Below are 27804 nucleotides of genomic sequence, written 5' to 3' on the forward strand. Positions count from 1 at the left end.
GTCCTAATTTGGGGACCTTAGGACCTTGACACAATGTTGATAAAATCATGTCCCAACAGGATTTTGAAAAATCTTATATATTTAATCCCACTATTTTCCTTTGGAAAATTAATGGTTCCAGCACTTGATTAAACCTATTGCTGAGCCATTCCACACTATTCCAGGAATAGCTGGAGTATATAGATATTCAAGGAATATCCTGGACTGTAGTCAGAAAGATTGGTACATTAGCAGCAATCTGCTTTTTCTTTCCAAAATAATTTACATAGCAAAGCAGTGAAAAATAGACTGTACTTACTGAACCAGGTCTAGGGTAAGGTACTTTTCTTTCATAGAGAGACCAGTGGTACTCAGGTCCTTCTTTATGAGCATATGGTCCATTGAAAGCTGCTCGGACACTTGCCATGTGGTAAACACATATAGCATATCCTCTGAATATATTGCTATGAAGTAAAATTTAAAGACATTATTAAAGCAATATGTCACATTCTGTCCAGATAATAGTGGCATTATTATGCAATTAAAAACGAGTCACATTTCAACAGCATTCAGGGAGAAAACACTTATTCTTTCCTGTATGCTTTTCTTCTAAATACTGCATCCAATGTTCTTCAAAAGTCTTTATTTGTATTCATAACAGTTCTCCAAGGAAGCTCTGTGTTGTTGTGCCAAAATTTGATACTAGTGTACACAAACTCTAAATTACTTGTTTAGAAACAGAGAAAGCAAAACAGAGTGAACTCAGGTCCTGTGTGGCTTTGATTAGTGACTTAAACAGATTAAGATTTTAACATTTTTCCTACTGTTTTTGCTTGGAAAGATGGGAAACCAACCAATGCTTACTAAAATAAACAGTCCTAAAATGAGTCCTTTTTGTATTGAGTGGGAATGTTGGTTGGTATTATTAGTTAGATCAGAGCAGTTTATGTAGAACAATCCAGATAAAAGTTTTTACTTTATTTTTAAATTCTTTTCTACCAGTTACATCCTAAACTAACAGTCAGATTTCCAAGCTGAGAGTACTGTGTGCTTGCACCTGGGCTAGGCGGCAGTGGAAAAGGAAAAGGAGGCCACTAGTAACATTGCAGCTGTTGCTTTAGGCTTCACTAAGAAGTTAGTAGGAATTTAATCCACTATCTACTTAACCTTGAATTAGAGTGGAGCTCTTAAAGGGAGACAGGTGGCTCTGGGATGCCGCTCTTATAAGCATGCAGATGTGCATATACTTTGACACAGGAAATTGTGAAGCTGAGAAACACTTAATTAATTTGTGATCCAGATATACTGAATCACAGAATGAGACTTGAAGCCCCTGAGTGTTATAGAGAAGTTTTTACATTAACAAGGAAGCCCGCTGTGAGTAGAACTGAGATTAAATTGTTTACTATATCGTTGCTAAGGGATATGTATCATGCAGCTTCTAGCTCATTAATAGACTGTTCAAACATTCCTCTATGATTGCTGTTATTTCTTCTAGTTGTTTACCTTGTTGTGTTGAAGAGGCCAAAAATCACTGGATTTTTGTTATCACGAGTTTGCAGCAAAAACACATCCTCTGTAAAATTTAAATGCAATGTTATAGTTAAAAACCCACTTTTCCCAGCCCGCCAAAAGAAATTTCATTGATTCTTAAAAGCATAATCATATTTTACTCATTTATTCCATTTAATTTTATGCAGATTTTAATCTTTTAAAAAAATGCAGTACATAAAGGAGTAATTGGTGATAGTGAAGTCCATATGTGTAGAACTTCATATACATTGGAAACAAAACTAACCACCATTCCCTGATATTGAATACAAGTGCAATATTTGAGAGTAAGATGTGTTATGATGAAGGTATATGTTTTTTTCCATGGTTTCAAGTTGTTTGCTGGCTAGGATATTTACCTAATTCATCAAAATGTGTATCAATTCCATTTTTCCCAGGCACAGAACAAACCAGTCTGGTTTTGAGGAAAGTGGTCCATTTATTGACGAGCACTCGCTGGCCTCCCATGTCATTCTGTGTAGAGAGAAACAAATGCCAGTGGTAATAGGAGTGAGTAAGTCTAGAAGCACAAACATGTCTGATGAATTAGCTGCTCATTATATCTTCTAATGCCAAAAGCATCCATTTTGAAACCACATGTCTATTACTAGACTTATTTCTCTGGAGTCAGTTTTCAAGTAGGATTGCACTGATCAAGTCCAGGTCTCATTAAGATCTGTGGTTTCATAAGATTTTTTTAATTCTGCACCCTGGATAGTTTTAGCTATACAGTTGTTGTAAAGCTTTTTTTTTATTGCTCATTTTTGCAAACTAGATATACTGAGTACATTACTGACGTTTAGCTTTGCTTTAAGAGCGCAGTTCAATGTATCTGGAAGCTGAAGCCCTGAATATATCTGTAGACCTGGTGCAGCTGGGGCAAGTCTGAGGCAATTATTTACATGGTTTTCTAATAATTTCACCAACTTTAAATAACACCTGCCTTTCTATGGCTGCCTCACCTTTTTCTTGCTCTTGCAACTGTTGGGACTTTCAAGAAAAGGGAACATTTAGTACTACTTGCTTTAGGATGCATCCTCAATCTGTGGTCTTAACTGGCTGTTGAAGGTTCTGCAATAGGCTTGCAAAACTCCTCTTACAAACAGAGGTGGGTTTTCCTTAGAAAAGTAGAAATATGCAGAGTAGAGGCCTCTGTGTTACAAAACCTGTTACTTCTCAGATGAAAACGTAAAGCAGGGGGAAAAAAGCCAGTTCTTAAATCACCAGCTTGATATCTTTTGTATTCACTAAATCAAATCTGAATTATGACATACAGCTGTGAAGTTAATGGCCAGATAAGTTTTGGAGAAGTGGAAGAGAAAGGTCAGAGGGATTTTGGTTTAACCCATAGCTAGAGATAAGAATTCTTGGTGGATATATTGCAGAGTAGGGAGAACTATTAAAATAATCTATCCAGGCATATAATCAGAACAGAAGCCAAAGAATTCCAGCTTGGATCTTGATGCAGGTTGGAATCCAGAAATCCAAGTGGCTTTGTGAACATTAATGTCTGAGGCTGCAATTTGGTACTTTGCATACATCAGATGTTTTTCAGTTATACAGGAGTACCTAAGAAAGTTTAAGGGGCAGTATGCTGGTGAGCATGCATGACAAATACCACTTATTGAGGTGACAGAAAATAATTAACTTGTACCTTGCTCTTTGCTCAATGGTTTTAGGAAGCCTCTGAACTATCCCCTAAACTGTATTCCCTACAGTTGGGAGGGGAAATACAAACTTTTTTTTAAAATCAAAATCAGGTGTTAAGAAATAACCTTCTCCTTCTTTCCTTTAATCAAGCTGTTGTAGTTCCAGCGGGAAAATGGGAGAGCTCCTCTCATCAGCCTTACAGTAGCTGGTTATTAGAAGAGGAAAGCACCCAAAATTCCTCAGTGTTTAGAGAGCATCTATATGGGCAGCTGGGAGATCATATGTTAACAGTGCTCCTCTCCAGCAACTGCCCAAGATCTTACTGCTGTGTGTGGGGCCAGGGAGCAGAAAGAGATGAGATCAACACACCAGGAGGATGGCCCGAGTGGGAAATGGAATATTGAACAGAGCAGTACAGAGAAGCAAAATCTCTCCTCATGATTTTTTCTGCTCCTGGTAAGACAAGTCTGTTTGTGATAATAATTTGTTGGACAATTCATCATTTGTTCTAGTTTCTTATCTGCACAATCACAGAAAGGCTCTTACCGCGCATACACGTCCCACTCTGGTATATATGGCATGAGTGCTCGTCTCAGCTTCCAAAGCTTTCTCAGTAAAGAAGAAATACACTTTGTTATCATCGTGGTCTTCATTGTCAGGAATCATGTATGAGCCAACGAATTTTGGTTCTTAAAAAAAACAAAAAGGGGTTGATTCCAGTAATTAAAATACTGTCTTATTTCTTCAAGCCTTGAAATCAGCCTACAGCAACCCAAAAATAAAACTAGAGGTAAGAGCTCTGTCAATTAGAGAGTAATTGGGTGATAGTAAATAGCAAAATAGTTACTAGTAGTAGTAAAAAAAAAGGGGGGTTTAGTAGGTATCCATAGAACATGTAGAATAGATTAATGCTGAAATATATTTATACCTTCATTTGACAAATTAATATTCCTTTGCATTTTTTGCCAAAGACAGTTTTCCAGTCCCATTCTCTGTGGTTTACACACTTTAATTTGAACTAGGCTAATATTTGCATAGCAATATGTGATCCCATGCAAACCAGAAATGGTCCAGCCATCTGGAACACCTCTGGTTTCAGCTCCTTCTGCTCCCACACCTTTCAGCAGGCGCTCATTGTCAGGCTCGGTGCGAAGATGGGCCACGCGGTTCACGGAGCGAAACACGGCCGCGTCTCTTCCCCAGTAGTCGCTGTAGAGACCAGTAAAAAGTTCACCACCTGCAGACCAGACATTCAAATAAAACCTAAAATGAAACAATTTGGTAATAGTCTACATATTAATTTCATTGCACGTTGTAGGAACTGGATTATAAACATTGTATGTGCTAACTATTAGGCTGAGAGGTTTTCCACTCAGCCTACTGGAGCTGTTCCACTTCACCTGGAAAAATTACAGTTCAGGAATAACTTGCTGGCTGGGGAGATTCCATGTTCAGTGGACACAAAAAAAAGGCACTATTTTTCTCCAACCCAGCAATAACTTGTTTTCCTAGCACTGGAATATTTACCAGCACAAGAACAGAACCTGAGATTTCATCCATCCTCCACAAATGGTGATTAATAGTTCTTGAAAAATTTATGAAGGCAGAAACTGGGTCTCATTTTCAAAAGAACTAGATGTTATTCACAAATTAAGAAGTCATCAGAAAATTTAGAAATAATTCACTGATTGACAGACACCGTTGAAAAATAAATATGGATATAGGTGCAACTTAATATGTTCAAAAATCAAGCCTATCTCCAACCTATTTTAAATTGTGATATTGGATATATTTTACCTTGGGAAAATGCCATCCATACGTCTATCTTTCAGTTTTGCATGGACACTCTTTCTCTTAACTGATCAAGCATTAACAATAACTTATTTCATATCCTTGTGGAGTTGGGTTGCAAATTTTTTAGCCCTAATTTAAGAAGCAGGAAGATTCAGCAAGCAGTTGTCACTAGGTGGCATCCTTATACTAGAAAATAACACAAAAGGAATTAAACTGCATAAGGAGAGGAAAATAAATGATTTCCACTTGAAGGCTAATCTGAGTGGAGGCTTCAGTGACACGGCTTCCTGCACCCTAATCCAAATAAACATGACTGATACATCCAAATAGCGTTTCCTGGCACTTATAAAAGATTATAGCAGAAAGCAAGAATTTTGTTTGCAAGTCTCCCACCAAGTGTGAATTTTGTATCTTTTAAGAGACACACATGAATTGAATGGCGGCATAATTGTGAATGATCATTCTGAAAAGTTAATATTTTGGCAGCTGGGGCTGGTTCTGACACCTCTGCTGAGCCAGAGCTGAGCATAGTTTTGCCTTAGGCTTCATCACATACAGAATGGTTATTGCCCTGGAAAATACATGGTTGAGATGTAGTGTAAAATACTGGCAAGTGAAGCAAAAAGTATAAATTATAGCACCTGTAGAAGTGAAGGTTGCCCAAAACTAATAGAGAACTTTATTTTTGAAACAGCACAGAGCTATCTAAACTGTAGAATTTGTCAGTGTCTTTATAACTTTGTTTCAAACAATCCCTAATTAATGAGTCATATATCCTGCTTTGGGAATTCCATTAGAAAAATATATCAGACTGGTTGGTATTCATTTTTTTTTATGTGGTGTGTAATGCAAAACAGGACATTTCATCTTTTAAGTATAATGAATCTTGGAAAATGCATCAATGTAGGGTAAATGATTGATCACATATTGCCAATGATCAGGATTGACATCTGTGAGTCCAGATGTTCCCAAGTTGAATATGAAGTCTATTCTTTCTATTTGACACAGGTGTAAAATGTTGTTATAAATAACTAACTTACTGGTACGGCATTCTAGCGTATACTGAAGAAGTTATGACTGATCGTATCTGTGAGATCATGAGAGGAGAAAATGGAAGTTCCAGTCCTGGAGAGATATTGTTCCATGAAAGATATTTTACAGATACAGAAATTAAATCTGATTTTTACCTTGAGCTGGTACTAAACTAAATATAAGTATCAGGTGTGAGCAGACAAGTCACTTCACCTAAGAACAACAATGGGACAGTACTGACAAATGTGACTATCAAATATCTCAGCACAAAAACATTCAGCATAATGCTTAATAATAATAATAATTCTGAGATATTTTGCACTTTTGACACTAAGTTCTTCTCTTGTCCTTTTCAATGCTCTTTTGTATAAATGTAAGTACAAATTTTGAACACTGGGAGGTTTTTACAGGTGCTGACCAATTCCAGATTTAGAGAAAACCTAAGATTGAGGCTTGAAGAATTCTGGAAAGATTTCTACTTTTTTCTCCTCCCTTGAAAAACTACTATCACATATGAATTCAATCCTGTCTAGGTTGCAGGGTTTCATCACACACTGATTAACCTCCACCTTCCCCTGAAAATCAGCTGAGTAACTTCAGAGAACTTCACTACTCCTCCCCTCTTCCAGTCTAACCTCAGCTTCACATTAAATTGCTAAAATTTAAGTTTTTTAAATCAGGGTAGCAGCCTGGTTCTAAAAAGAATTAAAAGTTTCTTCTTTCCTTATTTAAGTGAACAGAAAACTCCCATGGACCTCAAAGACCAGTTTTAGCTCAAGTGATACACAATACTTTTTAGCTAGCATTTTTTTCATCTTTTAGCTAGCATGTTTCAAAATAACAAATATATCAAAATTCAATGATGATAATTGTAAAATACCTTCATTTTGCCTTTTATTCAAGGCAAAATATTAACAAATTAAAATAAAAACTTTTTCTTCTAAATCCTTCAAAATTCCTAGGTGACAACCCTAAAGCAAACCAGATTGAAGCATTTAAATTAAATTACTCATAGAAAAGATCTCTATAAATAGGCTGCTACCACCTTAAAGGTGGCATGTGTTTTGTAGCTGCATGAAATTGGAAGGTGCAAATGCAAACACATGTTATTATTCATCAGTAGTCATTTTTGTGTAAAATGGAAAATTTATTTAATGAATAAAGCATTAGAATGTAATGAGTAGAATACAAACTGCACCTTTCATGCATTTCTTTGACTGTCAGTCAGTTATTACTCACATGATGACTAAAATAGGACTAGTTCACATCTTAGAAAAATTATACTTTTGGCATCATGAAAACGGAAAAGGAGAAAAAACCCTCTATTGTTTAACTGGTAAACTAGTACCTCTGTATATTTGTATTTTCTGTCTTTCACTCAAGTATTTTGTCTTTTGTTTTGAGAAAAAAAAAGTATTTTTGTCTAGACTAGAAGAAAAGACACAAATACCTAACTTTTAAAACTGTAGAAGCAGAAAATACTGTTGGAATGGATTCCCTGGATATAAACCTGTTCAGATGTACTTTAGGATTTTCACCACTTGCTTCTGATATATTGCAGGTAAGAATACGTGGACATAAATTTCTCAGCTAGTGTGGTCTAAGATAATCAGTGTGCAAGATCTGGCATCAAAAATTGTTTTAGCTATTGAAAACAGATGGAGGAGATCATTAGGAATAAAAGTCCAAAAGTTTCATATACCATTGAGCTAAACATAAACATTTTATTCAGCCTGTCTGCCATCCAACTTCCATTCTGTTTCCTGATGCTGGCAATAAATTAATTGTTAATATATTGAGGAATTAATCACGAGCTACTTCACTAGTGGGTCAGATAACCTACAATAATACTTACAACAGCACAGAAATTTCATTTTAGAGCCAAGTCACGAACTGTTGTTTTCTTGGAGTGGGTATTTTAACTCTTGTGTTGAAATACATAAAGAGATGGGGAACAAGAGATTATCTTTCTTCCTAAATTAATCCAGCTAAATCTTGTCCTAAATGGTCACAGTGCAAATGATCTTCCAAGATCACGATTTTAAAAGCTTTTAAAACTTTATGAGAGGCATGTAAAGTCTTCTTGTTAGCCTAATCCTCACTGTTAGTCAATGGCCATGCTGGTGTAGGTGCTGTTAATGTGAGGGGCAGAGGTGGGAGCAGGTTTTGAACACTTTCCTCAGGAGGAAGAAGGTGCTGGGATGGGCTTTGCTAACAGGTTTGCATAAAACCTTTTCAAGTACATGCACATTGGCTGAACCTGCATCAGAGACTACAGACAGCTCTGGGCTGCAGCCTCCAAGACCATGCTGACTTCATACCTGGAGCAGTTTTCACTCCCTAAGAAAACTGAGGTGCATGAAGAATTAAACCTCCAAGCATTGGAAGAAGGACTGGAAGACCAGTCCTGGAGGGTGCATGGTGCAGTTTGCATCTCCTGTCATGGGGTAATGTCCATCATGACCTGCACTCAGTGCTTGTCTGAATGGAGTATCCCTTCCTTCTCAGTGCATTTGGCATTAGAAGTCTTCTCATTCTCAAATATTTACTAAAAGATTATTATTCACTGTGTTTGCATCTAGGTCTTCCAAATTTTTAACCGGCTACCTGCAGAGAAAAAGGACAGACATCCTGGAGCGTAAGGTGCAGCATTTTATTCTGTGAACTGTGTGTCTCTGGGTAGTAGAAGTTGGTAGAATAAAACAGAATAAATGGAAATTCAAACTTCCTTAAAATATTCTTCCTAAGTGTTGGAAGTGTTTAACTCCAATAGTTAAAAATATGAAACAAATAATGTAATAAAATCTTGGAAGAATTTTCTTATGCTTTTAAAATATCATTGCACAATATCTTGAAATTGTACAATTTCCTAATGGATAGCTAAAAAAACAGCCTCTAAACGCTTTGCTAGTTTTGATGAAGAGGTGAAAGTTAGTCTGTTTTTTGGTGTATCAGTGATCTGACAAAAATATTACTTTCTCCTGTTAATCTCACCACCTTACAGAATTTTTAGCTTTGTCAGACATCTTTGCCAATGGACCTCCAAGACTCTAATCAGATTTTACCAGGGAAGGGTAAAGGAATTGTTTTCTCCTTCAGATAAAAATATGAGCATCCATAGGACCTCCCATAATTCAGGCAAACTCTTAAAGCTCAGTGGGACAATCTGGCTTCCATTTAAGCAAATAAAATTCACATTGATCTCACAGTAGGAGCCTGATCAGGTTAATTTATTTACTTAGTTGTATCTGAGGAAAAGTTGAGAAGGACTTCAAGATTAGACCGTGAGGTTTCAGGCCTACAGCAATTCCATGAGTCTTTGTGCCCAGGCTAAGCTGAGGCTGGAATCTGTCAAAAACTGTAGAAACAATTTAGAAATAAGGGTGGGATAAAAGCATGACAATCTGTGCTTCATGGATTTTGAAGGGTCAGACAAAATACAGTATGTTTTTCTGATTCTTCTATGACTTCTTCACTCACTAACTGTTAAGAATTAGAGCCCTAATTTACTTTTTTAAAATGAAATTAAAATATATTTTGATGAATTGCTGCAGTGTGAAAGATTTGTCATTACTGCTGAAGATTCTTCTTTTAATTAATTTATTAATGTAAAAGAACAAATAAACCAGCATGTAAAAATACAACTGTCACTCATGACCAATATTTCATCACCACCATGAATGAGAAATACCATTGTAATTAACCATCAGACTACTTAGTTGCCTAATTTTAAGGTGCAGGAAAAATGTAAATATCAAAAAGGCCCTAAAATCCTTTTTTTATCCCTGAAAAATAGACCATTCACTCAATCTTTAACTTCTTTTCTAGCTCTTTCTTTTAATCTATATCCCTTTTGAATGCTCAGTTTCTGTTCAGGTTTTCTAAACCCAGAAATCGTTGTGCTGCTCCCTAACTCCATCTAGCTTTTGCCATTTACCTGCTGTTCCAGGCTATTTTTAGTCATTGTACAGTCAGTCAATAGTGCCAAGACTGTCTTTGCTTCATCTCACAAAATGTTTTAAGAAAACATTTCTTGAGGAAAGCCCATATGGTTTGCTATATCACAGCTCCAAAGATCCCAGTCCTATAGTGCTACACTTCCCAGCAAGGCCCAGAGGAGCACTATCTCAGCACAGCTTCCTGGCAAGGCAGGACTTAGATTGAATTCTATTTTTATATCTTTTGAGCATAAGATCAACTCTTGTAACACAGAATCACCAGTTTGTGATAGTTTTGTTAGAAAGCAGCACTGAAATGAAAAAAAAAATCTCAAAATTGGTAATTTATATAATCAATAAAGCTTGAAATAAAAACAGTTAAATTGACATTTTTACAGGGTGCTTGTTGCTGAGATTTATCTCAGTAGATGAAAACAAAAGTGGTGTAAATGACTAAGCCAGTCATGCTTCTTTGCTTTTAAGGAAAGCAGGAAATGATTATTTCCATAATTACACAACAATCAATTACCTTCAGGATGGCACATGTCATTCAACATTTCACTTCAGTGAGACGCCCTTGCTGTGGGTAATGCTGCCTGGAATGCAATATTAATGTGGGCAGCACCACGAGGATTAAGTCTGACATGTGGAAGATTGCAATGGAAGGCTGACAACACTTTGGACTGCTGGAGAAAGAGACTCAGAATGACAGATTGACAGGACTGTGAAGCTTGTGACATAAAGATCATTACCAATTAAGATGGAGGTGAAGGAAGAACTGGGGTCAAAAGGGCACCTGCCTCGTCCTCTCTCAAATTTGTGCGATTCCAGTTGAAACAGATGATCCTTAAATTAAAAAAAAAGACAGAGAACACCATAAACCCTACAGGCAAATAAACACAGTCCTTAGTGACAAGCTTTAACTCTGTTATGCCTTTGTAGAGGATTGACTTCATTAGGGAGAAAACACAATTATGGTTGCTCACTGATGTACTAGTAAAAATTCTCTGGGTTTCTACAAATCACCTTTGTTGTGCACTGCTCAAAAAGAATCAGAAAGATATGCACTAAAATTGCACTTTTTTCATTTCTGTGGGAGTAGGGAGGAAAGATTCCTCTATCTTTTCTCCGAATTATCTAAACATTAAATAGATATCTCACCATGGAATGTGTTTTCCCCCTTTAAACAATTTTTTTCCCAGTAGTTGTTAAATATATCAGACAGTGTTATCTTCTCTTCATAGCTTGGAGATGTTTATATATCTTCTTCATAGAAGTATGTTTAGGAATGAATCCCCAGTTATGGTTTTCAGAGCAGATGTGATTTCTTCAGTGGATTTAACAGAGTATCGGTATAAAAAATATTGGCAACTTGGTTTAAGTTGTCTGTATAAGGCTGTAAAGACTGAGGAAGAATTTACAATTTAAATTTTCATTCGCAATGGTACTTTTGTCTCAGCTTTCACAGAAAAGCCCGTTAATGTCTGATTAAAATATCAAGTGAGAGCACAATATTTTTAATTTAGATATTAGCAGAACAACATGCCAAAAACATAGAGAAAGGGAAAAATAAAAGGGCAAATAGATAGAAAGCTATGAAAGCTTGATAAAAAATATGCCACACAGCCATCAAATGTGTGACAAGCAAATATTTTGATAATTTAGTAGTTCCAGTTCTGTGTAAAGTTTTGCTCAAAAGTCCACTGAAATGTGGATTATATCAATATATTAGATAAATGCAATCTACCTGTTCATTAAACTAAATCTCAGGTTCATGTTCCTAATATATGAGGCAAATATTTTGTGAGGCATAAAGTTACACGCAACAGGAAACCAAATCCCCCAGAATTTTGAGAAATATTTGCCTCAGTCTCTCCCTTACAGAACACATTATCAAAAACTTCCAAGGGACTTTTTAGTCATAAAAATCAAGTTTTATTAGACTGGACTTTTCACATATTTATTAGACTAACCCAGTATTTGCGATGAAAAAAATCTTGATAACCTAAAACATAAAAAATTCTCAAGCAAGTGCAATTGCCCCAGAAACTAAATGAATATTCTCTTCAGGTGACTTCACGACAGTTATGCTCTCCTGCAAAAAAAACCCAGCCTAAAAAGACAAGGACTAAAGAAGCAGAAGGTGGAAAAATGGAAGATAATAATAATAATAATAATAATAATAATAATAATAATAATAATAATAATAATAATAAAATAATACTTTAAAAGGACAGAAAGAAAAAAGATATAATGAAAGTGAAAGGTTGTAGAGCTCTTAGATCCCTCTAATTGACAAATAATTGAATCTTTATGTGCATTGAATTTAAAAGAGTCAATCTTGAATTTCTCATAAGCCCCTTGACTTCAAAGCACTATTCACATCTTAATCCCCAGAACACACAAGCTCATGTACCTGTCTTCCATTCTCAACTGTCTAAATCATACATGTCATTTTGCTGCAACTTCTAGACAAAAATAAATATTCCCAGTAGTTAGAGATCTTCTACAAAAATGGGATACAACTCAGAATGCAGTTCTGCAAAAAGAGGACATCTGTTTCATGTGTACTTGCAGTGAAAAAGACTAAAATAAAATAAAATAAGGAAAAAACCATACAAATTTTAGGTAATGGACCTAAAACTCATGAGGTAACAAAGCATTTATAATCTCACCTCTCCAGAAGTTTCTTTGTTGGCCTAGCCCTGGTTGTTAAAGCTGATGCAGCAGAAAATAACTGTCTTGGGTAGAGACTGATGGTGCAGGAATATTGTTTTATGCTGCATCAGCAACAATTTCACATCAGTAGTAACTATTCCCCCTCTGCTGTTGGGTAAATGTCAAACAATGAAGAAATATTTCCCTGTGTGTGGAAATCTCAGTCCCATTCCATACTTTTCAAACATCGCATACCATGTATTTTTCAAAACTAAATACTGTAACATTTTGAGTCAACAATGGATAAAAAAAGAGTGAGGTGAACTCAGGAAGGAAAAGAAAAACTTTCTAAAATAATGACAAAGTTCTTGGGAATCATAATGGTATAAAATTTGCTGTAAAGGAAATATTTCTAAAAATCTAAACCATCTGAAGTTATGTATTCCCTAGTTGGATATTCAAAATAAAGTTACTCATGAAAAGTTTCTCGTCCAGGACCTCAACTAAACTATTTGTCAGTTAATTGGTTCAATCAAGATTTAGAAGTAAGTGGAGAGACAAATCAAGAGTTAAAAATTGGTAGATTATTCTGCTCTTCCTAGTTTATAGCTTGTGGCTCTCATTCTGTCCTGCATAGGGAATAGAAACTGAATGCTTTCCTGCTGTTGGAGGAGACATGATCCCATCAGGTCATCATAAAACACACTTCATATTTTGGTCTTCCCTGATAAAATGCCACTGGTCCTCACAGCAGGGAGATGTGGCCAGCAGGGGACTCTCCTGGATGATGTAGAGGAACTTTTCATCACTGCACAAAAATTGTACCAGCACAATGAAAATCTACTAAAGTAGTTAATAATTTCCCCGAGAACCAGAATTAAATCAATGCTAAAGACAAACCCATCTCTTTTAACATTCATAACATGAATGTGTTTAGAACAGCTAACTATATAACTGTGGAATGAAAATGCTAAACAATATGCATAGCATCCTTTCATTGTCTGGAATTTATGAATAAGGATAGTAGCCTAAATATACAATCTAGTGTTAACACTGGGGGTAGACAAAAAAAACCCTGGATTTCAGTGCTATTTGGTGGAATTTTTAAGAGGAGGTCACTAGTTTTGATATAAAGCAGGATGTGCAGCTCATAAATGCTTGCAGACACATGTAACTGTCTGAAAAGTTGCTGAAAATGTAAGCAATGACTCCTCCAAGAGAGATTTTCCACCTTCAGCTTTTAGGACAGCATACCAAATATTACATGGTTGCAATAAGTTATTCCTATCACTGGGGCAAGTAACTGAAGTTCAGGTGTAAGATGTGTCAGCTTCCATGGGATCCCGGTTTAAATGAAATAAGCATTGCACATTAATAATCAGCTTTGAAGGCTAATTCCATAATTCTAACCCTCCTTGCAGCTTTTGACATTGAAATCCCTTGAGAAACATCAGAGTAAAACTGACAGTTTCCTCACAGATTATACAGCCCATCAATTTAACATCACAATTTATTTTATGGGCATTTTTCAGTGGTTAGGGTAAAAACCATGCAAAAGCACATATGAGGGCTGGGAGTGGAATTATGTGTTTCTGCATGTAGCTTGGGAAAAGAAATGGGCTTCTGGGTTTGATTTATGATACCAGTGACTCAGGAAACATAATACACTTTCAACTATTATTAAAATAATAATGACCTTCAAAGAAATAGAAGATATTTTTAAAGCATCCAACATTTTGCCATTAACTTGATATGAATTGATAATTTTAGGCAATGAAGGCTAGAATAATGTAGGCTATACACAATAGTGAAAGAAAAGGTCAATCAGAGGCATTAAAATTTAAAGACTGAATTTAACTTTTGTTGCAGAAAATTGCTTTCACTAAAGCCAAGTGCTGCTTTGCTCCAGGTCAAGACAACACTTATGCATGTGATTAATTTAAAACATATGCTTGCTTCTATTCCTGTTCAGCAAAGTACCTAAGCCTATTCTGAACATTAATACAATAGCTGTATCTTTTCACTAAACCAGGGACTTAAAGATACAGAGGTTTTAGTTGTGTTTTCCTAGGATATTATTTTTATGAGAGAAAAATAATTTGATTTTCTGCAAGAATTTGTGGTGTTTTGGTTATTTCACTTTAAATTTTATTATTTTCCACACAAAAAAGTAAAACATATCCTATTGGCATTTTTTACAGGAGATTGAGACCTTTTCATAATCTTTAATTACACCCTTAACTGTGTATGCATTTGTCGCAACAGTACTGACATGGTCTGCTCTCAAGGAGGCCTGTGCATTTTTGTGGCTAGTAGGGATTTTTTATTTTTTCTGGTGTGTGGTATGTTTTGATTTGTGTTTTGCTTTTTTTTTTTTTTTCCTAACAATTCCATATTGTTTACCTTGCCATGTATTAAATCATATTTAGAGTACAGTGGGGAAAGTCTGTGAAGATTTTTAAGTATATTTTTAAACACTGGCTATACTATTCAGTACTGCTCTAAAGCACTGGACAAAATTCTTTCTCAGCTTTAATGATCTCATAGTTCTCCAACCTAGAGTAAGAATGACATTACATGCAAGAGCTGTTTGTTGCAATCCATTTCTAGGGGTCATGTAATTTATACTTTTTTGAAGAGAACCAGAAAAAGAAGGGTTCATATGCAAAGTGAATTGAAAAGGAAAGAATAAAAATAGACAAAATAGAGATTCTCTGCTTCTGCAAAGCTATGAGAAACGTTCTTTTAAAATTGTTAATAAAGCCATATGGTGCTAGTGGCATATATGTTGCACTCTTTTTTATTTTCAAGTAATTCTTAAGCCATCAAAAATGGGAGCGTACATTGCACTTCAGTTTTTTGTCATGATCAAAAAATTTCTATTCATTCACTTATTATTCATTCACTCACATGAGAAAAAAAATCCAGTTACACCAATGAAATGCTTTACAAACCTCACCTTGATTTCCATTCTCTTCCACACTATAATGATTTTAGTATCAATTCATATATAAATTTACTTTTTTTGCAAATATTCTTTTGTTTTGTATAATCTCAAAATAGCATTTTTCACATATTTTCTCTTTTTTTTATACCTATCCTTACATTTTGATTTCAACATAGACAGACACACTGATTACACTGTGCAGAGGCTTCTTTTAGGAAGGATGAACCTTGACTTTCCCATTAAAAAAAAATAAGCTGAAAGATCACAGAACATGTCTGTAAATCAGCAGAAAATATAATTCAAATATAATTCTCCAAAGTGAGCATTCAATTCCATGACCTGCCTTAATCTGTACACTTGCCTCATCAAGAAGGCACATGGTAAAAGAGATCTACAGGTAAATAAGTTGTTTTGTATAACAGCAGAAAATAACTTACTGGGTCAGAAAAGGTGTCTCATATTATTTAGGCCTTTGTATTTAAGCACACTAAATTCTGTTGCTAAGAAAAATGTGCATTAGCATTATCTGATAATAGTCCCAAAGATTAGCTAGGTGTCTAGTTGCTACATAGCCAACTAATTCATTGAAAAATTAAAAATCTAAACCCAGTGGAATATAATTGAGTTTATATAAAGGAACCTGTGCTCCAAATACTTACAATAATACTAATAAGTTCCTATTGCAACACACTGGCCTATTTAAGTCACCATAAAACAGGCATACAGGTATATGGGTGATCAAGACAAGGGTGCTCCAACAGGGAAAGAACTTTTCATGTAATATCTTCTTTAACTAATCCAAACATTAATTTTCAACAGGACCTAAGCACTGGCAAAAAATCTCTTCTTGTTGTCAAAGGATTACTAACTTTTAAAATTATACCTTCAGCATTCACTCAACTTTATTTTCCAAGCCAAATGGGGATACAATATTAGGAATAGAGTCCTCAAAAACTGTCTGCAATAGTCAGGTCTCTGCTATTTGACATAATTAAGATTATTTGGGAGGTAGTATTTCTTCTGAGGATCTGTTTTCAATCCTCTTTACTATCCACTGACATACTGAAAAGATCAATCGCCCTATGGGATGAGAGTGCATAAAATATTATAGACATTAAATCCTCCCTAAAAATTCAGATGCATTTTTCAGGCCTATGCATTTTATTCCACAGTTAAATGATTAAGACACATTGGGCTCCAATCTGAAAATGTGTTTAAAATCTGGAGCTATGTCAGACTGCCGTCTGAGTTTGCAAAAGGATTAGCAATTTGTGACTTGTGTCAAAATATCTGGCCTAAAGTGACAGAAATAATATATTTTCCTGACTTAATGAATGTGAAAAAATCTGGCAAAAGAAAAAAGGATCTCACCACAGTGCACATAGAAATCAGAGGTATTTATCCTTAGCAGCTCACAGTGTTTCAGCAGAAGTGATTGCATTGATCAGAATTTTAGAAGGGACACCTTTGTGTGACCTTGAACTGGTCACATAAACTCATTAGGGGTCTTATGGCAAGGAATAGAGCCATTAGCAATGCTGATTATATGGCACTAATGTGATAGTTAATATGTATGAAGGGCTCTCTAGAATTAAAATGTATGAGTAGCTGTATATGGTGATATAGTCTTATAACCAAGCGAAAGAAAAAGCAAAGATAGTTCATAAATGCTGAACAAAAGTGAAGGGATTTCTGTGGGGAAGTGCAGAGTCTTTACACAGAACCCCACTAGCCAAGGCTTTTCCTCTTCCATGGCTTTGACAGGCTAAACCTGTGCTGACATTGCGAGGGTCATATCAGAGCAAATACCAAATAAAACCCTCTCTAATTAACTAATCTAATGACTGCTATCATAACAAGTGGGGATGAAGGTCATGAAGAAATAAAAAAGGAATGATGCAGCTCTAAGGTTTGAGCTTCTATCTAGACTTTGGTGGTGAAAGGAGGAAGAAATGTGTTGGGCATGAAAAGAACAGCTACATTAAACTGGGAATGGATTTCAGAAGGACTCACATACCCTGTTCTCCATGGAGTGGAGCCTTTGACGGCCAACAGCCCTTTGGCAGAGCTTCAGCTGGGCATGGCTAAATTGGCCATTCTATAAAAAAGGGCAGAGGAGTGGATCCACTGACTCCCCATGACACAGATGAACTGCTAGCAACACTTATTTTTATTTTCTATATAGATATCAGTCCAATAAGAAAAAAATATCAGTTATATATCATAGAAGGATTATACACTATTAAGAGTTCATCTCATAATGTAAAAATGTTAATGAAACATTTTTCCTTGTTTTAATTATGATAACACCTTATTGATTAGTAAGTCTGTTCTGCAAACAATGATATAGACTTCACCAGGTGCTGTCACTTAGAAAAATACTTTATCGCATAAATAAATGTGGCAGAATCTAAAAATCGTTATAATGAGAGCTGGAATATTTTAGTTACTCCCATCAAATTACCACACAGGTGGAGGATTTCTTTCTCTGTGGGATAACACTATTATTCCTCTGTATGGACTCATTCTCCCTGGACCATCTGGGTTTAATCTTGCAAAGGGGCAGGGGTAATATGATGGAAAATCCATTTCATATGGCTGATCAATTCACACACTCTACCAATCTCCCAAATTGAACTTACACTTCACGTATGGCCATATTTAGCCAATATTCAAAAGTAATGAATGTTATTCACCTCATTTTATGGATGGAGAGCACTTTCAAAAAACCTGTTGTCTGTTGTAAATGTAAGAATGATAATAGCAACTGTGCTGTTACAGAATACTTTACTTTCTACAGAGCATTTCACTAAGTACATAGGTATTTGATAAACAATGTGCATTGTAGAATTGTTAAGAAACACCAATAGTTGACATATATTAAAGCACAGTTCTTATGAGGTATCATTGATGAGGTATCACCTTCTTTCACTGAAGGTTTCCCTAAATTTTATTTTTGCTAGAAAGATTATTTTTTTAATTTAGCAGTGATTTAAACTTTCCTAGTAAAGTTCACAAAAGAACTGAGAAGGCCAAAATAAGAGAGAGAAAAGGTTAATGAGAGCTCAGGTTATGGAATGCTTGGAATACTGAGTTAAAGGTCAGAAGCTTGCTAAGTGGATTTTAATACAACCATATCTAAAGTGCTGCATCTTGGAATAGGGAACAGAGTTTGTATTTGAAGTACATCAGAACACCCTAGAAGATGGAAGTTCAGATCCTTCTTCAGGCTGCTTTCATGCATTACACTCAGGTGCCTCATTTAGGATCTTGGCTATCCCAGATGCCTTATTTAAGCTGACACTGACAGGCAGCACCAGTAATCTTTTAATTTACCTTGTTATACAAGACTGATAATTAGGTGCCTCAGCAAAGTGTGTAGCCTGGGACAACTCTGTGCTCAAGTGAAGAACTTTGGGTCAAGTGCAAACTGCTAAAAAGAGTTTTCTCATTGAGATACCATGGCCAAGAACTCAGCACTTGAGTCCATGAATGAGGAATCTCAAACAGAGGTGGGGAGGTGACCTTGCCTGTACACACACCATGGAATAGCATGTGTGATTCTAGTGTCTGCACTTCCAGAAGATGTGAAAATACTGCAGAGAGTTCACAGGAAGGACACAAATAAGATTGAGGAGTCCTGGTGATAGGGGGTTTAAGGAGCTATATTTATTCATCTTATCAAAAAAAGTGAAGAGGTGGCTTGATCTTTGTGCATAGGTACTTACATAAGGAAAAGATGTGGAAAAGATAGTGGGAAACTTTTCAACTTTGATAGCAAAGACATATCAAGGTTAAATGACAGGAAGCTGAAGTTAGAAAAAAATTGACCTTGAATAAGTGGCTATTTCCTAACACTAAAAGTAATTAAATATTAGAACAGTTAATATTTAGGTCAGAGAAAGAGTGGTGTTACCCCTTTTCCTCTTTTGGAGCACAGCACCTTTGTTTGCTGTGAGCATACATGTTGTCTTCACTTAATTAATTTTCTGTCTAAATCAGGTACCATTTTAACCTCTCTTGAAATGTATGCATATTCAACTTCCAGAACATGAAATGCTTTAACCTAAATGATGTGTGGGGTGTATGCATGTTTTGGTGCAATTTGGCAGTCTATGGTGTGGGCATTCAGACCAGAGGATGTAAAGGAACCCCTCTGGTAAAAGATTTTATGACATGTGTTGCCCATTTGGCAGAACTTCATATATATTTAGTGGATGGTGCTCCAAATGGTGGCTTTTCACCCATGCAGAAGGACACTGTGTCTCTGAGCAAATATTTTCAGGGCAAGAATTTGTCACACATTCTATCTAATGAAGAACTGACCAACACCCACTTCTATTTGGTCAGTGAAACCAGATGTTCCTGCTCCTTAATCCTCTGAAAACAGTGTGGAGATGAGGTAATAGGAATAAGCATGGAGAGGGATCAACTTGGCAGGTCATTGCTTGTTTTGATTATAAAAAATACATCAGAAACACCTTTATTATTGTAAAATAACAGATAGAAATATGTCTACAATTTTGCTTCTCAACAAAGCTGGAAGAATGATGACATTACCATGTGCTGGTCAAGAGGAGAAGATTTATGTCATGTCAAAGATAAGCTAAGACTGGCATATTCTCTCATGACGTGCATGTGAATTCGCTCTAGTTTGTTAAAGCAAGAGCTGAGAGGTCATGTTGCCTACATTTGGTTGGTGTAGAGGGGTAAACAGAAATCTCATTGCACAATTAGACCTTGTCTTGGTTTTGCATTGAATCACAGAGCATATAGAAAAATAAGTGTCCTTCCCCACACTCAACAAAATATTAAAGGTGACTCAGATTAAAAGAAAAAGTTCCAACTTGACTGAACTGTCTTCCAAGTAAAAAAAAAAATACAGCTGCTGCTTACTAAAAGCAAGTCCTTTCTAACAGGACTAAAGACTCAGATCTGGTCTTCCCTGATAAATAGAATTTCAATTGGCAAATTGGGGAGCAAACAACATAATAAAGAATACATCAGATTAGGAACACCTAGAGGAGAATCCCAAAAACCACCAGTCCATTTTGTGGAAAGGGTGGCTTAATCCATCAGCCTTTCAAAGTGGAGAAATACAGCTGAAGGCAGTTTACTGAGTTAAATGAGGCACTGAAATGGCACCCTGCCAGCTCCATGTACATATTAAAAATTTACAGCGTGTTATGGAGGAAAAATTCTTCATGCATAGTTCTTTCTCATAAATTTAATTCCCTCAACAGGTTTTGTCATGCAGAGATGCTTTCCTCTTCAGGAATCAGCTCTATCTTGTCCCCCATGTAGCTTGCAAAAACTTGGGATATTGTTTCTGCACATTGTTTTCTTTTGGAATTTCTACTAATTTTGCAGGTCCTATAGAGGCAGAGTAACTTTTTAGCTGTACTTGGTGAAACTCCCAGGTGGACTTGTTAAAGGTGTTTTGTGAGTTAGTGAATAAGGCAGAATGGATCATTGGAAAGCCTCCAGGACCCCCCTACACCTGCTGGTCTACTGAACAGATAACTCATAAAGATAAATCATTACCTGACTGCTGATAGGTCCTTTGATTTATCTAAGGTACATTAAAACTCACCCAGGCTATTTTCAGCTATGCAGAACAGTGCCAGGGTACTCTTTTACCAGCAGCTAGATGTGGTGAAACATAGACTAAGACAGAAAGCACTTCCTTCAGCACTTGTCACCTGACAAAACTGAGAAGTTTATATTAAATGCAAAAGGAAGACACTAAAATGCAGGTGCCTCCCCCATTCTCGGCCTTGCTAGCATCAAAGTCAACAGGAGAGACAAATGTCACTTTGGCGAGAATCCAAGCAAAATAAGATTTTTTTCTGAACTTTTCTTCACCTTCTATATCTTGTTTGAAGTCTTATCTCAGATTTTCCCTTGCAGAGCACATGGGAAGGATGCTATGCATTTCCTCATGAAAAATTTAGGGTGCAGGGTGTCTTACTATTGCTTTCTTCAGGAAAAATAATGCTTATTTTAATGGACTCACCTTAATTTCTGGATGAAATAATAAAAAAAACCCTGGGAGAATCCAATATTTTCTGAGCTGCACTGATTTTTGTCATTTGGGAGCATTTCATGAAGTCAGAGATGATGAATTCATTTACTGGCTGGCTATGTTTTCTTGGACAAGACTTTGTAATATGTTCTGTTGCAAACACCAGTAGTTCTGTCTGCAAAGTCAGGACTCCTACTTTTCCTAATTTGTAACTTATTTCTAAATGGCAGAAAAACATTGAGTATTTTGCTGAAATGTAAATTTGGAAAGGCAACATTGATCAAAGTAATTGGAAATAGAGAAAAAGATAAAAAGCTGCAGTCAGTGACTATGCTTATATATTTTTAGACATATAGCAACTTAAACAGCTTTATGAAACTCAACAGTCTGGAATTCCACAATGAAATCAATTAAGCCAATTTTGGGACAGAATGCAGTAAACCATTTTATATTTAATCTGTCAAATGGATATATAGTGTATAATAGAACTTATAAGTAATTTGATTTAGAAAAATACATTTGGTTATATTCTGGTGGTACAACACAAGTTTGATGTAGAATTAAATAAAACCAATATTTATCTCTTGTTGGTTTCTATGATCAACATATTAAGACAAAATGCATGGCATAATGAAATTTCTATCACCACAGAAAGCACAAAAGAAGCTGTAATGTATCATAGCACAATGTGCATGTGAAAGATTTCAAAGCACATTTCATTCACTACATTGTAATGTTAATACCTTCTACAGAGACTGGCTGGGGAATGGACATTATTGCTGTGTTTTTCAAGAACATTAGACGTTCTGTTTTAAGGCAGTTCCATGGTATAATGACCTGCCAATGAAGCAATCAAATTCTACCTATTTTTGGAAATCTCCTTTTGCCTTCATGATCTGTTGACAAGAGCTCAGTGTTCTGCAAGACACAGCTCAAACCTGGTTTTGATATGAAAAGATGAATTTGTGGTTGTATAAGTATGTAAGATTTTATACAGGAGGCAGAATGCTCCTTTTCACAAACTGTACTGCACCTCACAAACCCATGCTAAATCAGGATGCCATACAGTGTGCCTGCGATCATGGCTTTGGGAAATCTCCACTGTTCAAAGGAAAACCAGCAATGCTTCATTTTCTTACCAAATGGCTAGTCAGAAATGGATGACTTTTGTTGGAAGCCAGCTACAAGATAAATGTCCCTGCAACGTGGGACTAGTGATCACCAAGACCCAGAGCCTTAACTGGATGTTAGGTTCCAACAGGTTCCTCTTTGGCCTGCACAGTAAATGGGAAGAGGCAATGTTGCAGAAGATACAGTCCTGCTATTCTGTCACATGCTTAAATGTCTCTCTAGATTCATCTCTAGGTTACATTTATATACCATTAAGAACTTAAGAACCCTGCAGTTTTTATTGAGACAGTCCCACCTTCCCCATTCCATCAGCTCAGGGAGCACTATTGAAACTTCTAGTTAAGGTCCCTGACCACAGAGCAAATATTTTTCTATGCTGATGCTGCTGGTTAATAATTCCATATGAAAGTCTGAATCTACCTTCCTATGCTGCATTAGTTATGTATCTGGATACACAGAAGTTTGTCATAAAGGGCTCCCTCATTTCCTTCATTCCACACCTTACACCTCAACATGTCTGAGAAGTCACATTGTTCAAATATATGAGGCTCAAACATAAATTGTGCTACTTAGTTATGAGGAGGTGTAAAGAGGTATATAGTAATTTTAAATACTGTTTCATTTGCTACTGTCCTTTCCATGACACTCAGACAGTGAGAAAATGACCAGAGAGATGAGGTGTAAGAAATAGAGGACAGTAATCAGATGTTTTGGGAAGAGGATACTCTGACCAGACAGAACAGCAGAGACTGAGCTGCAGCTTTCTGCAGAAGGATCTTGTCCCTTTCACTTCCTGCAGTTACACCATGTCCTGATCACTCAAAGAAAGCAAGATTACAATTTGCCCATTCAACCACATACCATGTGTCATTTTTAACCTACCATATAAATGGCACCATATAAATGTCTTTTTTAATCCTGATGGCCAGCTTTTCAGATAACAGGAAACAGTATAGCTACTTGTTAGTGTAGAAAATATATTTCCTGTCTACACAACCAAAAGAAAAAAAAAAGGAAATTTTCCCATGATTTCAGCGTGGGTAAAATTTTAGAACCTCAGTGTGACAAGGCAGAATAATAAACAAAAATAAGGGAAGGAAGGATAAGATAAGGGGATGATCATGGGTCACTCAGTGCTATATATATCTTGTTTCTCTTTTTTTTTTATTTTTATTGTTGACTTCTATCTTTATTAGTCTGTTTTTTATGCTTTTTAAAATAGTGTTCCTACATATATAGCCATTGCTTCCATCAAATTTTACTGGGAAGTCTGACAGGAGGTTTGTGAGAGGAGCAAAGACATACAAATCCTCCTTATTTTAACATTGCTTATTATCTATCTCCTTCCTTAATTTCAGTAGACAGTGTGTTTCTGCAGTTCATACAACTCTGAATCTAAGTGTTGTCCTGGAGTCCTAACTCCTGAGATGCTTCTCGTTTTGACAGCAGTTGGAGGTGCACAGCATGGATTGGATCCTTGGAGATTGCTTCTGCTGATGTTGTCATTTGTTTTGTCAAAAGGACTCAGAAAAGATTAATCAAAAATATTTGCCTGAAGTAAATCCCTTAGTTGATTTTTATGAGTACACTTTAAAAAACTTTATATATGAAATTAAATTTATTTACGCCAAGAGTTCCTGGCCACAGGGGAAAGCAAGAATTCCCTTGGAGGTGCTGTAGCATCAGCTCCATGACAAGTGCTCAGCTCTACCAGGAGACATCATGTGAACCAACCAAACAAAACCATTGACCAGCAACCCTTCCTGACACCTGCCAGTCAAAAGCAATCTCTGGGTTATAGATCATCTCCGTCTATGAAGTCCCATCTCACAAAGAGCATTCCCAAGAATCCCTAGTTCAGTTCCTAAAGCTGTCATCACATGTGCCTTCAGCAGCCTAGATCTGATGCCCAAGTAGTTTTACATGCTAATTTAAAATGAGAGGTTGGTACTTCTGCTGAATCTTTAAACCTGTTCTAATATAGCTGAGACAGAAAGGATCCCAGCTCCTGAGATGTCCAGACAATTTGTATTTTTGCATAAAAAATATATTCAAAATATTGATGATATGTTCTTCTTGTTGATCTCTGCAGTACTGTTTCACTCAGCTGTAAGCATCATTAAGGAACTTACATGCACTTGGCTGAACAAGACCAGTATAAAGAAGCAGAATTTAGCAAAAAATCATTAAGAAATTCAATCTCCCATCAAACTAACACATATTTTGATATATTATGTAATTTTTAAAAATCAACAAAAAACAACAACAAAAAACAAACTCCAACAGATTTAGCTATAACTCCCTCAAAACTTTTAATTTTTTTTCTTAAGAACTACTTTATCAGCTTACCTAGTGGAAAACACACCAAAAAACCTAAAATGAAAAAGTCTTGGGATTCTTTGAATAATTCTCCAGAATATACTTTCAAATATTAGTGAGTTCCTCAACATAAACTAAATTGTAGTTCAGCATTACATTTCATCAGGGAAAATATCTATCAGATGAGAGCTGTGAACAACTGAACTTAAATATTTATTTTTAACCACAGAGGCTTTGCTGGAAACTAGACTGAAAGAATCAGTACTAAAAACCAAATTTCTTACCTCTGATGGATGTCCAGCTCTTATAAAAGTACAGACTGGATCAAAAGCTCCTGTTCCACAAGCCAGAAGATGGGTCCTGTTGTATCGGTGAAGGACACGGATGTAATTTGCACATTCATCCTAGTTTATGTAAAAAATAAACACGGGGAAATATTAGCTTTTAAATTATTTTTTTTAGTATCATATGTGCCCATAAGTGATGTTCTAATATTGAATCTTTCGATTCTATTTCATTTCATGTTACTAACTCTGCTCCATAAGTTTCACGGGTAGGCATTTTTACATTAAAAAAGCAAGTTTAGAGCACTGATTGTGGGAATCAGTGTTATTTTATGGGAATTCATGTGTTATTTTAGATGCTTAACCAGTTAGGAGTTACTAAATTATAAAACACACTTTTGTGCTTCTTTAGTCATGGAGATAATCTGCAAATCTGAATAGATCTTTACTATAGACTATTGGATATATAGGACACATACATAAGATTCAGAGCATCAGATGTGAATGGCCAGCAAACAGCTTCTCTCTAGAGTTAAATACTTTATCTCCATAAAAATATAATTTTTAATTGCACCAGCAATTTATTGTATAATTAATTGTTAATCAATATTTTTATATTGTATAGACACATATTTTGTCTGTTTCCACTGTTTAAACCCCTTTGAAAAAGAAATATTCATTTTCCCCAGGGCAATACTTTGGGACTCATTAGTGTATTTGCAGCTTCATAAATATCACAATTAAAACATTTTCAAACATTCCTTTGAGATGTGGGGTCATTATTCCTGTGCTAAACTAGAAATGGTGACACTGAGATAAAAGTATCCCTTGATTTTGGGACTCCTGGGATTTCTGGGATTTGGCTTTAGAATTAATGGTTTTTGGCATTTTGCAATGGTTTCTCTGAGTGGAGCAAAATTACTGTTCATTTCAATTCATTGCTCAACATTTCTGCAACTTAGAACCCTGAGCTTTAAAAGTCTCATCATGGTTAAGACATTTAAAATGGAATTAATCCCAGCTAAATTTGTTCTGGCATTTAGACATGTAATTTATGGAATTCTCTCTGGCTTTTTCAATAGCCAGTGAAACAGGCCAGACATCTCCAAAAGGCAATTAATGCAATCCTGAAATGAACATGTAAAACAGAGTGGAGGAATTTCCTTTTTTGAAAATTTCCAGTTTTTCACTGATAACTACTCTCATTTTTGGACTGCTGTATTTGTGTGAGAGCAATCCTGGATCTTATTAACAACTGCAAGAACTTGACATCAAAAAGGAAGGGTCTTTAGGGAATTCATGGGCAGAATTCAACACTTGCAAATCCACATTATGTTCAAAACTAAAAATACATCTTTCTTCTTTCTTCAGATCCCTGAATCATTATGTGTAAGTCTTCCATATCCTCCAGCAAATAAAAAAGAAAAGAAATCTCCCCCTCTACCTGATTTTCCTTAACTGTTCATCTTCAGGATATATCATGCTAATTCATAAAAGTAAGTAACCTACAAAAGACATAACCTGTTCTGTAATTAACTATTATGCATATACAAAGGGCAAACCAACCTTTTAATATCTTACTTTTGGAATGTCTTGATTTGTAACTAATTTGTTCCTTTTTTTAAAGGAAATAAAAACAAAGTCAGACGAATTGAGAGAAGAATGGGGTTAAATCAGTAGCATGTGATCCTCCTTGTATGGATCAGAACTCAAAGACAGAGGTGTCCACTTTTTATGTTCATTTTCCAAAAGTTTGCTGACTTGTGGTAGCAAAATGCTATTCCATAGGTATTTTATGATGCCATGAAGTTTTTGAATAGATGCTTTACTGGGTGCTGATGCTGTTCCTGATTCTCCCTCTCCTCCTTCCTGACTTATTCCCTTTGTTTGCTCTCTGTGGGGGTCTGCTCTTTACTCCATGGTTTCCTTTTTTATCCATATACACTTTCAACTCTTGATCTTTATACCAAAATCATTTTAGGGATTTAATTTTTTTTTAAATGGGAAAAATATTCACTTTTTTTTTTCTCTTGTGTGCCTTTGTAGGATTGCCTGAAAAAAAATCTGCAAAAAAATTCCTAGGATGTGAAAATACCAAACATAGAAAAACACTAATTCAAAATGGCTAGACTTGCTCGTTTATAAACAGATGACAAAAGGTGCTGTTCTGGGAAGTGTCAGCAAAAAGGAATTGCTGATAACCCTACTAAAAATGTGTTTTACACAGAGCAGGGAAGAGATGCATCATCCAAGGGAACATTGAAATAAGACTTCTTTATACTATATCAATTAATTAAATACTAGGGCTGTCTTTAGGATGCTCCACAGATATATTAATAGATCTGTGGAATTTTGTTAATCTGAAACTTCTCAGTGTGGAGGAGTGAGGTATCTCTACAGAATTTGATTTATCTCTGAATGATTTCCAATTCTGATAAAGTAATTCAGAGTAATTGAGAACTCTCACACTGCAGGCTAGCAGGTGTGATTCCTGGC

At 35.8% G+C, this 27804-nt stretch overlaps 1 protein-coding gene across 1 annotated transcript in view; it reads right to left on the reverse strand.

Moving 5' to 3' along the window:
• The window catches only part of SEMA3E (semaphorin 3E), a 131445-nt gene that overhangs the window by 24806 nt on the left and 78835 nt on the right, over window positions 1–27804 (reverse strand). Inside the window, exons 4-10 of the mRNA XM_030959786.1 lie at window positions 25309–25428; window positions 10697–10790; window positions 4298–4417; window positions 3727–3869; window positions 1890–2004; window positions 1486–1555; window positions 299–443 (exon numbers count right to left, since the gene is read on the reverse strand). Of these exons, the coding sequence (XP_030815646.1) occupies window positions 299–443; window positions 1486–1555; window positions 1890–2004; window positions 3727–3869; window positions 4298–4417; window positions 10697–10790; window positions 25309–25428 (807 nt within the window). The remainder of the gene's footprint in view (window positions 1–298; window positions 444–1485; window positions 1556–1889; window positions 2005–3726; window positions 3870–4297; window positions 4418–10696; window positions 10791–25308; window positions 25429–27804) is intronic.

The sequence above is a fragment of the Camarhynchus parvulus genome, chromosome 1A (assembly GCF_901933205.1).
Source record: "Camarhynchus parvulus chromosome 1A, STF_HiC, whole genome shotgun sequence".
Classification (NCBI taxonomy): Eukaryota; Metazoa; Chordata; class Aves; order Passeriformes; family Thraupidae; genus Camarhynchus; species Camarhynchus parvulus.